Source organism: Neovison vison, chromosome 4 (assembly GCF_020171115.1).
Source record: "Neovison vison isolate M4711 chromosome 4, ASM_NN_V1, whole genome shotgun sequence".
Taxonomy (NCBI): domain Eukaryota; kingdom Metazoa; phylum Chordata; class Mammalia; order Carnivora; family Mustelidae; genus Neogale; species Neogale vison.
Window position 1 is genome coordinate 141434567 of NC_058094.1, and position 13538 is coordinate 141448104.

The 13538-nt window shown below is 36.4% G+C and overlaps 1 protein-coding gene across 1 annotated transcript in view; it reads left to right on the forward strand.

Annotated features, from left to right (window-relative positions):
- Nucleotides 1–13538, forward strand: part of COG5 (component of oligomeric golgi complex 5) — a 289304-nt gene that overhangs the window by 240671 nt on the left and 35095 nt on the right. The window contains exons 15-16 of the mRNA XM_044245810.1: nucleotides 10148–10258; nucleotides 11913–11975. Of these exons, the coding sequence (XP_044101745.1) occupies nucleotides 10148–10258; nucleotides 11913–11975 (174 nt within the window). The remainder of the gene's footprint in view (nucleotides 1–10147; nucleotides 10259–11912; nucleotides 11976–13538) is intronic.

The following is a 13538-nucleotide window of genomic DNA, read 5'->3' on the forward strand; positions in this document are numbered from 1 at the left end:
AATACATGTGGCCACTCTCTTTGCTGAGAACCCTGTTTAGTTGGGAAATTGAATTTCTAATTGTAATCATTCTGGTAGCCATCAAAGATTTACATTAATGAAGGAATATTGAACTCTGGGGAATTCAGATTCCCTTCCTGTTTCTCTCAAGAATCTGTGGAAAATGCTTCAAGAAAATATTGATAGTTTGAAAGCTTGGTTATAAACTAGTGAGGGAAATAGGGGATAGTCTTGTGAAGACTTCTATGTGCTAATACGGAAAACTCTCGAAGACATATTATGAAGCTAGAAAAAGAAGGTGAAAATAAATACATTTAGCAGTCCCACCTATAAATAAAACAGATAATATAACTAAATGCTGTTCTATGCTTTTCCTTTTTTCTTTCTCTCTTTTTTTTTCCTGGAAGGTCACAAGAAGAAACTGTTAGTGTGTAACTTTGGAGAGTGGGACTAATCTTTAGTGGAGAGAGAACACTTGGTTTTTAGTTTATACTTTTAAGTTAGTTCTATTTCAGTTTTATCATATGCAGGTTTTTAACTTGCGGAAGAAATAATTGAATTCGCACCCAAAGGGCCTGATCACACCGAGTGGGGCTGAGGGGAGAGGAACAAGTGGCTTAAAAACCAGCAGAAGCCTGGTAGCTCTTGAAGCAGTTTGTGCTCTCGAATCTGTTATACATAAAGTGGCACCTTCGACCCAGAGTCTCTGGTTTTAAGGACCCGGCTTCTTCGGCCTTGGTATGTGCCTGTATTCCGGAATACTGAGAGACTAGAGACTGGCTAAATGCTCGTGTGTTCCTTGAATTCCCCTGACCCAATCTGATATCCTTGAAGCTCTGTAACCTTAACTCTAGATCACGCTAGCCCTTGCAGGATATAGTAGGGGGTTTGGCCTTGGCCTTCACTCTGAAAGGGAAGCCATTTAGTAGTCGGACACAAGAGGAAATCTAACTCAGAAGGAAGGATCGAAATGCAAGAAGTAAGAGTAAGCGTAAGCAATTGGTAAATATGTAGGTAAATCTGAGCCTTAATTGCATAAGATAATGAATAATAGTGAATAATTATGAATATATAAACAAGGTAGAACTGAAATACTTTCTCCACATTAAAGTTTGAAATGAGGAGAAGGGGTAATGAATTTTAAAGCATTCTAAAATGCTTTCATTATTTAGGAGGACTATAAAGTCATAGATATTTTGGCTTAAGTTGAATATGAACTTTAATAATTTAATTATGACCACTGAAAGAATGGAAATAGAATGTATAACTTCTAAATGAACTGATGGGAAAATGGGTAAAAGAGGAAAATATCGGTTCAATAAAAGTCTGAGAAGTGAATGGAGTAAAAATCAAAGAAAATCATATGAGAATTACATAGTAAGATGGATTTCAAATATATCACTGATCACAATAAATGTAAATAGACTAAACTGACCCCTGACATTTCTTAGTTTGCATAGAACCAATAAGTTTAACTTTGTGTGATATACCTAAACCATAAGCAATGTGGGTTCACAAGCAGACATTCAAGAAAGAACTCTTGAGACATTTTTGGTGCAAAAAGGTGCTTTTCTTATAGCACAGGGATAGGGCTTATGGGCAGAAAGAGCTGCACTTTTTGCTGTATGAAGCTGATGGTTATATGCTTAGTGCTCAAGGGGGAGATGACAAGGAGTATTAGATCATAAATGTCTTCTTCAAATTTCCACTCATAAAACTACTTTAGCAAGATTTCTGTAGTGCTTATCATTCATCTTGATATTAACATTAAGATGACAGGCAGTCATGAGACCCTTTAAGAATGTAGCAGCCAGTACATATTTGATCCTTATCAAAACTATGCAGGCTGTTGGTCAGCCTTGTGGGCTAAAGGTGAACATTTTTTGTGCTTCTGTCTCTCATCAATAAGGACATAGTAAGGATGAACGTAAAGGAATGGAGAAAAAATATTTCAGTGACATCTAGGTGGCTCAGTTGGTAAGCATCTGCCTTCGGCTCAGGTCATGATCCCAGAGTCCTGGGATCAAGTCCCACATCAGGCTCCTTGCTCAGTGGGGAGTCTGCTTCTCCCTCTGCCTGCTGCTCCCCCTGCTTATGTTTTCTCTCTTTTTCTCTGACAAGTAATAAATAAATCTTAAAAAAATATTTCAAGCAAATGCTAATTAGATGAGAGCTGATAAAATGAGCTACAATAATATCAGACAAAATAGATTCTAAAGCAACAAGCATTATTAGGGATTTGGGAGATATCATAAAATGAGAAAAAGAACAATTTACTAGGAAGGTATAGGAATTATGATACACCTTACAATGCAACCTCAGACTAATAAAATGAATGGATAGAATTTCAGAAATTGACAAATCCACTCTTAAAATGGGAAGTTGCATGGGTTAGGGGGTTAATCAAGCCACTGTAGAATGATACTCTTTAAAATTACCTCCTTAAGACTCCTTCTTAGACAATTGAAGTCATTTAAGGCAGACACAAACTTAGAATAACTGTCAGATTTTGCAAAATTAATTTCTAGTTTTTTAGATAATAATTGCTCTCAATCAGGTAATCTTGTTTGTTTCCGGTTTAACATTATAAACACCACTGTTAAGGTTAATATTCAGAGAGAGGCTTATTACTTAATGGAGTTCAATAATATAAAATTGTTTTGTTATTAGGACTTTAGTTAAATTGAAATTTATCTTTTGACTGTATATAAAGAACTTTGCTATGAAAATTAATACTGCTTTCAAGATTGTAGGTTTAATTACATTAGAACTTATATCTCTCAAAAACTTAAAGTACTAGTCTATATTTGCAAATATATAAACTACTGATTATTTTTTTGAAATTTTATTAACTAAGCTTTTCATAGTAGGATGCTATTATTTTTTAAAATTTTATTAACTAATTTAGACTTTATTTTTATTTTTTTTTAAAGATTTTATTTATTTATTTGACAGAGAGAGATTACAAGTAGGCAGAGAGGCAGGCAGAGAGAGAGAGGAGGAAGCAGGCTCCCTGCTGAGCAGAGAGCCCGATGCGGGACTCGATCCTAGGACCCTGAGATCATGACCTGAGCCGAAGCAGCGGCTTAACCCACTGAGCCACCCAGGCGCCCTAATTTAGACTTTAATAGTAGGATGCTGGGATTTTAGTTTTTTCACATCCCTGAGGATAATAAACTTTCATTTCTTTTGGAAAATCTGTAGTTTGAAATTAACTCTGTGCTAAACTCAAAAGTATCCTAAATCAAGGCATGTAAAAAGTTTTTCTGATAATTAAAGAATTAATCATAGTTATTCATTATTGGAGAATGGGAAAAGCTCAGTATACCTGACAGTGAACAGTTCTCTCTTCTTCAAGGAATTAAAAATGTGCAGACTTGTGACTCTAAATTTAATTAACAAGGCCAGTATTTAGGAGCCAGTGATTGGGTAGGTGGAAATTCCATCTGTTGTTCAAAAGCATAAGGTCCTTTGAAGAGAAATAAAGTAAGAGCTCTAAATGATCCATTCTGAGCAAATTGTGTTTGCCTTGCCCACCCTCTGAGGTTACCAAATCCCATGAGCCAGGTGGACATTTTGACAGGAGTGTGGACGATCTAGAGGAGGTTAATGAGAAAAGTAGATTGATGAAATGTCTTTTTAAAGGAATACAGATTGTATGAGCAATACAGTTTTGTTTTTGTTTTTTATTTATTTGTCAGAGAGAGAGAGAGAGAGAGAGAGAGAGAAAGCACAAGCCGGCAGAGACAGAGAGAGAAGCAGGCTCCCTATTGAGCAGAGAGCCCGATATGGGACTCGATCCCAGGACCCTGGGATCATGACCTGAGCCGAAGGCAGCGGCTTAACCCACTGAGCCACCCAGGCCTCCCACAGTTTTGAATTACAAAGCTACATGTCATTCCTATGTACTTATAAACAAGACTTGATCTTATTTCCACCTTTTTGGTTGTATGTTAACTCTCTAAAAGGCAGCCCATTTGAAGCTGTCACCTCTTTGATAACACATTTGTGTGAAGGCTTAATCTGATGTCAAAACACAACATTACTGTTGAATCTGTTCTGTGGTTAAATGTACCTGTCCTTATTTTTAGATAAATAGATACGTAGGAACACCCCCCCCCTTTATTTTTTAATCAAGTGGTCAAATATTTGACAAATTCAGCAGTCTGAAATATAAATAAGAACCAGGAAGGGAATAAATATATCCTCTGACCTGCTGGAGGTGATGTCTCAGTGTCCACGAAGTATACGCTTGTGCAAAGGAACGGCTCCCAGCTGTCATGTGCTTAGCCCTCGCTTTTCCCACTGTAAATCAAGTTAGACCAGGATGAGGGAAGATAAGATCAAGAAGAGAAAACTAACACCTTACGAATAAGAGAAGGATTCCTAAAAATTTCTAAAAGCTCAAGAAAAAGGGAAGACAAAATTTCCAAAGATATGAGTGAAGGGACAAGCAGCCATACTTACCTGCTAAGCTCTAATGAAGTGACTTCTGAAACAAAAATGTGTTATTGCACAAACATGGCTCACTGGAACAGTAGTGAACACATGCACTGGTTCATTTTAAGTAGAATTTGCTTACCTGTTCTGTGTGTCTTATGTATGAAACCCAAAAAATATGACATACACTGTAGAAAGATTTTCTTGGAAATATTTTCTGATAGTTTTAGCATCTAAGAAAATTAGTTTCATTTGTCAGGGAAGTTTAGGTAAGCTGATATGCCAGGGAAATGGAGAATTGCTACATAAATCTATGAATTTGTCCTTTGCTGCACATTTGCTGAAACATGCCCTATGTCTGGGTTCCAAATACAATATAATTTTTTTAAGATTTTATTTATTTATTTGACAGAGAGAGAGATAACAAGTAGGCAAAGAGGCAGGCAGAGAGAGAGGGGGAAGCAGGCTTCCCACTGAGTGGAGAGCCCAATGTAGGGCTCCATCCCAGGAACCTGGGATCATGACCTTAGCCGAAGGCAGAGGCTTAACCCACTGAGCCACCCAGGCGCCCCCCCCAAATACAATATAATTTTTAATGTATTACAGACTAGAGATGTTTGATCATTTAATTGTGAGTGTCTGTGTTTAATTTTATGTTTTTATAGGGTAATTGACATAATGAGCTAAGTGATATTTAATTATACTTCTTGTATTCCTTGCTCTCAGCCAGGTTATCTATGATGAAGGCATTTCATAAGTAATTATAAATAAAAACCAGTTATTTTCATCTGTGTCACAGAATAGTAGATCAAAAGAAACTATTTGGGGGCCCTTGGATAGTTTAGTTGGCTTATCCCATGCTTGATTTTGGACACAGGTCATGATCCCAAGGTTGTAAGGTTGGCCTCCATGCTCTACAGGGAATCTGCTTGAGATTTTCTCTCTCCCATCTCTCTCAAATAAATAAATAAATCTGAAAGAAAGAGAAAGAAAGGAAGGAAGAAGGAAGGAAGGAAAAAAGAAAGGAAGAGAGAGAGGAAGGAAGGAAGGGTGGAAGGAAGGGAGGAGAAAAGAAAGAAGGGAAGAAAGAAACTATCTTTCCCCCAAACCTTCTTTTGGGCAGGTAAACAGTGACCAAAGCAGTGTATTTTGTCATATTATCTTAAATCTTTCAAGGATGGAGATTGTACATCCTTTATTTTTATCGTTGGATAAACTTATCTTGTGCAACAATTTCTAAGTGCATTCTACAAATGAACCTTTTTAGATACTTAATGAAATTCCATGGTGCCTTTACTAATATTTTAGTAACTTTCCTCAGTGTGTAATGCTTCAGAATATTTCTTTTTTTTTTTTTTCAAAGATTTTACTCATTTTATTTGATGGACAGAGATCACAAGTAGGCAGAGAGGCAGGCAGAGAGAGAGAGGAGGAAGCAGGCTCCCTGGTGAGCAGAGAGCCCGATGCAGGGGCTTGAGCCCAGGACCCTGGGATCATGACCTGAGCCAAAGGTAGAGGCTTTAACCAACTGAGCCACCCAGGCGCCCTTCATAATAATTCTTAACATGCTCACTTTCTTCCCAGTCTTTTTGTGAGAGTAAACTCCTGCACAAATATGCTGTTTGTTTTTTTTAGTTAGCTCAATAATATAAGCACCTCCGATTGTTTTTTCTAACATAATGTGAATTACCTAGTATATACCTGACTGTTCTCTTAATCTTAGACATGTGGGGCTTTCCAGTTTCTCTGTTTCATAAATAACATTATCTTTGTGCATGTAACTGTAAGTATTATATTCTTAGGATACATTTCTAATAGTGGGATAAGTAAGGATATAGCAGCTTTGAGGCTCTTGGAATATATTGCTCATTAGCATCTCTTGACCTAGAAAACATTGATGAGTATGCTTAGAATCATTGGACCATCTGTCTAGAAAAACTGATATGACATAGATCAGGGATTTCAAATTGATTTCATCCCTTGTGTCGGGTTTAAGAAATTGGTCGTTGCTACCTGGAGCACTGTCTTCGTGAGATAGTAACAGTAAGTCTTGATTACTCATGTCTTCTTTATGAATGGGAGGGCAGTGACAATCTGAGAGCCAAATATTTGCCCTTTATACTTTTCATTAAAATAATAATAATAATACTTAGTCTTTTTGTATGTCCTTTTTTTGCTGTAAATCCCAAAATTGGATAGAAAACATTATTAGATCAAAAGATCTTAATATAAATTCCTCATTAAAAATTAATTTGGTAATTATACAGGCATGCTTACCACTTTCAGGAAATTAAGTATAGATATGACTATATAGCTAAGAGTTTATGAGAACTTTTCAAAGTTTTTGTTAAAAATATCTGATTTAGGGACACCTGGGTGACTCAGTTGGTTAAGTGTCTGACTCTTGATTTCAGCTCAGGTCATGATCTCAGGGTCATGAGATCAAACCCTATGTGGGACTCTGCACTCAGTGGGGAGTCCACTTGAAATTCTTTCCCTCTCCCTCTGAACCTCCTTCCCCTAAGGTAAATGAATAACTCTTTAAAAAAAAAAAAAAGTAAATCTGGGTAAAGTGTCTATGAGTGCTCCTTGCGCTATTCTTATTTCTGTAATATTTTGTAAATTTCAAATTATTGCCCCAAAATGGTCATGGCAGGAATGGTGTTGGAGAGACGCAGGGTGATCCACCAAGCTCAGATGTTGGGCTGACTATATTCTGTGCTATAAAACGAGGATTAGCAGCAGATTATCTTAAATTTCCAATCTTCTAGTGTTATATTTCACTTTGATGTTTGAATTTTGTTCCTTGTTTTTGACACAGTGATATTTCATGTTTAGTTCTTTTATGTCATCAATGTTTTGCTCTTCTAAGTGTAATATTTTCTTTCTTTTTTTTTTTTTGGTAAGATTTTATTTATTTATTTGACAGAGACACTGCAAGAAGGGGAACACAAGCAAAGGGAGGGGGAGAGGAAGAAGCAGGTTCCCTTGCTGATCAGGGAGCCCAGTGCATTACTCGATCCTAGGACCCTGGGATCATGACCCAAGCTGAAGGTAGACGCTTAATGACTGAGCCACCCAGACACCCTAAGTGTGTTATTTTCTTCACAGAACTTTGTAGGTCTCCAACTTAGCCATTTTACTTTAGTCTTAGTCCTTACAAGGCTTGAGGCATCCAGCATTAACCGTTGAAGTCTAGGGATTTTTCTTTCTATAGTTTTTTAAAAAACAGCTTTATTAAAATGTAATTCACTCATGTAAGTGTACAATTCACTGGTTTTTAGTATATTCACTTAGAACATTTCCTCACCCCAACAAGAAACCTCCTATGCATTAGCAGTCACTTCCCATTTACCCTCTTCGCCCATCTCCTAATTACTCATTTGCTTTTTGTCTCTGGATTTGCTTATTCTGGCTATTTCATGTAAATGTAATCATTCCATATGTGCTTTTTTGTGAGTGGCTTCTTTTAGTTAAGATGTTTTCAAGGTTCATCCACCTTTTGCATGCTCAGAACTTCATTCCTTTTTTTTTTTTTTTGCCAGGCAGCGTTCCATTGTATGACTAGACTACATCTTATCTGTCCGCTTATCAGTTGGCATCTGGGTTGTTTTCATTTGGGGGCTATTACACTATGACATGATGTCGCTGTGAACGTTTATATATGCACATTTTTTGGTGAACATTTGTTTTTATTTTTCTCGTGTATATAACAAGGAGTCAAATTGCTGGGTATATATGGTCACTCTGTGTTCATCTTTGAGAAATTGTCAGACTTGTTTTCCAAAGTAGCCACTCCATTTTACGTTCTCACCAGCAGTGTATGAGGGTTCTGATTTCTCCACATTCTGGCCAGCATTTGTTACTATTTGATTTTTTTATTACAGCGTTATCATGGGTCTGACAGGCCTTTCTCTACTTTTAAACCCCTCAAATGTAGTCAGTTATCAGTAAGAATAGGATCTTCATGCTTTTCTAGCAGCAAGACTCTCTTCTATAAGTATGGAATACATAAAATAGACATAAAATAACAAGAAAAATTCTTTCCTTTTTCCATTTCTTTGTTACTACCTCAAAATTATTTGGAGAGAATCTCTTGAAAAGTAAGAGAGATTGGATTTTTAAAAAAATTGTATAGCTAGAGTTCATAACTTCTAGATGCCTTTTATCGAGAGATACGTATTTAACATTCAACACGCTGAGCTGGCCATAACTGCTGGTGCCAGTGATGATGCCACTTTATTCTCCAGTTTTCGAGCTCGACTGGATTACAAGTTGGTGACCATGTCCGTAAGGAAAGGCATGATAAACTAGAGTTCTTTAACCCGAGGTCAAAAGGACTTATGTTGACTTTATAGCTATCATCATGGGTTGTAATGTTAACAAAGGAATATTCCCTTTATTTTAATTGCAGTTTTTATTATTTTTAAATTGTATTTTACTACTACAAGTAGGAATTGATAAAGTAGGAGTTGAGTTCAGTTTTTATAAATGGATGTGTGTGTGTTCCTCAAAGGAAAGTAGAAAGCAAAATAGTATTTCTTTCTCCTAGACTTTATTTGACTCTCTATAACAAAGGCAAGATGATCTTCGTTTCAGTTCTCTTAAAAGCCCAGCTTTTCACATGTTGAGATCTGTATCCACGGTCATAGAGTTGACTTAAGTCATTTTTATTTGTCCTACTCAAATGTAATTCACCTTTAAATATATTTGTTACACGTGTGCTTGGGTGGCTCAGTCAGTTAAGCATCCAACTCTTGATTTCAGCTCAGGTCATGATCCCAGGGTCCTGGGATTGAGCCCCGTGCTGGGCCCCATGCACAGTAGGGAGTTCACTTAGATGCTCTCTCTTTCTCCCGCCCCCATTTGCGTGCACACACTCTCTCTCTCTCTCTCAAATAAATAAGTGAATTTAAAAAAAAATTGTTACAGAGGACTTGATTAAAATCTTATTGGTATGAGAACAGTTTATATGTGGATTCTTTTCTCACATCAAACTACAGGAATTCTACATTAACTCTTAAAGCATTACATGTCCTCTCTCCTAAAACTCTTGTATTTAGAACTAACAAGTGAGGAGTAGAAAGTTCTTAACTGTACTTCTACTGATCATCCATATACAGTATAATCTTAGCTAACTTCCTTTTCCAAACAAAATTTTAAATGTATAAAAATGAAAGTAAAACCCTCTTTTACCACCCATTTCATGGACTAGTATGATGGCTGTCAGATATAAATAGGATGGAGGCTTATTTTCATTCTTTCCTCCTTCCCTCCCTTCCTTTATTTACTTTTCTTTTTTGTTTTGTTTTGATGGCTTATTTCTGAGTTTTTGAGTGGAAGGACTATTGGCAGTGGCCAGAACATATTCCAAGAGTACTGCGCTGATGTGTGAAAACACCAGCACACACTGGGCTTTTGGGTCACATGTGCCTCAGGTCCGTCAGCTCTGAAGTATTGATGGAAGATGATCTTCTTGTGCATACATTTGGGCTGATTGGGCTTCCCCATTCATGCTGTTCTCTCTACAGAGGTTCCTTCTGGCTGTGCCTGAAGTCCAACACTTGATCTGAGTATTTCCAGTTTTCCAGTGAACATTCATTTTTTTAATTTTTTTTTTGGCTGGGGATGGTTAGGAGGACATGAGCTTCCCAGTTAAATATGAACTGTCATTTTGGTCATTTCTTTTTGTGCTGAATTCTTACAGCTCTCCACACAAGGAGATGCAAGCCAGGTGATTGGGCCTCTTACAGAAGGGCAGAGAAGAAATGTGGCAGTAGTGAATTCACTGTATAAGTTGCACCAATCAGTAACAAAGGTAATCTTTATTTTATTTTACTTTCTTTTACTTTCAGCTTTGTTCTTTTCACCTCAAATTTAGACAGCAAGGAATTATTGTTTAATTTCTGGCCAAAGAATACAATGAAAACATGATGACTGTAAAATAGGTTGCAGAAGGAACTCTTTTTAAACAGTTTCTGTTCCTGACCTTTATCATTTGTGTCACTTTTCTCAATACATTTGGTTTAAAACATATGAATTCTAGATCATCAGGCTTGAGTGGTATAATCAACTTTATTGAGCAAATGATTTAAGGGTAAATCATATGTGTTTCATACCAATTAAAAAGCATAATTTCATGGGTGGGAGGTTGGGGAAAGCAGGTGGTGGGTATTAGGGAGGGCACGGATTGCATGGAGCAATGGGTGTGGTGCAAAAACAACGAATACTGTTATGCTGAAAAGAAATAAAAAAAAATTTTTTAAAAGCATAATTTCATAAGAAATCTTAATCCCTTCAACTTGCGAAGGTTCCATCTTTGCACAAAGAAGGAGGGAAGGAACTGCATTAAACACTGATTTTTTATATAATCACTGATGACTCCTTGGAAGTAAAAAATATATATCCTTTTTGCTATTATTACTGTTGTTTTACTAGTGTTTGCTATTTGCTATTTTTTTTATGATGAATGTTAACTTGTTTGCCTTCATGTATTATTTCTAAGATGAACTGTATTTATAATTACCAAGAAAGCAACACTTTCAACCCAATCCTTGACTTTTGAATAGCTCATGTTTTCTCTTTATAAGTCATTTCCAAAATATTTAGGTAAGTAGAGAGATCAATATTTAGAAGACCTGAAGGAAGCCAAAGGTTAGGGGATGCTCTTGAGAACATGACCTTTATTTTAAGTTTTAATTTGCTCAATTACATTTTAGAATAATTATGTGACTATTTATTTACATCAATTTTTAACAAGTCCTTGTGTCAGTTAGGAGTTTCCAAAAATGTGTATGTCACACATTAAAGAGAATTTTAAAGTGTTTTTAACAAGTAAATCTCAGAAAAGTAACAGAAGTAAATAAAGAATAAATGAAACATTTTCCATTCCCTTTCATTATTACTCTGAAGCCTCACAATCAATGAAAGTTTCTCTTTCTTTAGGGTGATTTCAATGCTTTTTTTGATACTTTCAGAATCTTCATAATATTTGTATTGATATTTGTAAGTGTTTGACATTTGTATTTTAAAGGCTTGTCGAAAATTATAGTCCGCCTGGAGAAAATTGAATTTTTTAAAAGAAAAATGTAAATATGGCTTTAGACTGACCTTTTCAAGTTAAAACTTTATAATTAAAACCTATCTAAAGTGAATAAAGGGAAGCCAACTCTTAGAATTCTTCATGTTTTTAAAAAAAAAAACATTTAAAAAAGAATTCTTCATGTTTTGATTATTTGAAGTATATAGTATAATTGCCTTATGTAGTATAATTGCTTTATACAAGAAAGTAGTTTTCAACCTATCTTAACTAATAAATACTAATGAGTATCTAAAACATGTATGAGATGTAATCTAAAGTATTTATACTATTTTGTGTGTCTGTGGAAACAGCTTTATCATGTTACTACCAAAATCAGTATTTATAAAAGTAAAAGACTTAAGCAAAACTCTGTTTCAAAACCTTGTTCTAGGTGGTTTCCAGTCAGAGCTCCTTCCCACCAGCAGCTGAGCAAACTATAATGTCAGCTCTAAAGGTAAAAGAATTCATCTTTGACGCTGTAGATCAAAGTGGGTTTAGAATTGTTTGGATGAGTGCAGGATTTCACATTTTAAAAATAATTTCAAATCCTCTACACACACCAAAAGTAGCTGCTGATAATTATCCTAAAGAGAAAGAATGCATGTGTGTTTATATTTTCTAGAACTCAAAAATAAACCCTGTTGGTGTCTACAGATTGTGTTCTAGTTATGAGAATTCTATCATAAGCCAGGGAGGCAAGAGTCTTCAAGTCGTCACTGTATCTTCAGCCATTACAGCCTCGTATGATCCCAGTAATGTGGTGATTCTCTGTGAGGGTGATTTTGTTCCCTAGGGAACATGTAACAAAGCTCAAGATGTTTCTGATGGTCATGACTGGGAGTGGGGTGCTCCTGGCATCTCGTGCTGGGGATGCTGTTACACATCTCGCAGAGCATAAGACAGCCCCAGACAAAAAGGAATTACTGGGCCCAAAACGTCAATAATGCCAAGGTTGACATACTCTAAAGTGTATCCAGAAGGTGAGAAATCTGGGTAAATTCCTTTTTTTTTTTTTTCCCAACATACTAACACAAATACACTCTGGAATTTTAATAAAAATTGACGTTGGTATGAGATTCAGAGCCATGTGTAGTTGACAATGGGTAACTCTTCTAAAAAACAAGGATATTGGGCATCTGGGTGGCTCAGTGGGTTAAAGCTGCTGCCTTTGGCTCAGGTCATGATCCCAGGGTCCTGGGATCAAGCCCCGTATCGGGCTCTCTGCTCAGCAGGGAGACTGCTTCCCCTCTCTCTCTGCCTACCTCTCTGCCTACTTGTGATCTCTCTCCCTCTCTGTTAAATAAATAAATAAAATCTTTTTTTTAAAAAAAAGGATATCATTCATTGTAATGATAGTAATAGATATCCTTTATTTACCATCTGCTACTTGCCAGTCACATGCCATATATTGAAGTATTATAGCAACTGTTCAAGTTGTGTATTGTTATCCCTATGTTGCACAACTTAGAAATAGTAACTTGCTCAAAGTCCTGATGCTGGTGAACTCAGACCTCACTGACTCAAGAGAGTCATGTCTACTACACCTTGCCATCATCATTCATTGGCTTACTAAATGTTTTTTTGGTATTTAAGGAACACTGTATAGCAGACTCTAGAGCCAAACTCCCTGTGGATGAATGCTGTCTCAGCTATTCAACTAGCCTTAGAACCTCAGACAAGTTAGTTTTCTCTTGCCTTAGTTTCATCTGTAAAATGGCACAATATAACCATACAACCGTAATAGATGTCAACGGTTCGTTGGATTTAGATCATTTGGGTAGAGTTTAAAAAAGAGAGACAGAGACAGACACTACCAATGAACTCCAAGGAGAGATACTTTTATTTAAGAGAGTAAGGAAGCTACAAAGAAACAACAGTGAACTGAGGAAGAAGCTTTGGAGGGGATATTTCACAATCCTAAAGGAGAAGGGAATTTCTGGGGTCAAATGCTGTCTATAGGTAACATGGATGGGGATTTAATAGGCCCCAAAACTTAAGGACACTAAATTCATTTGGA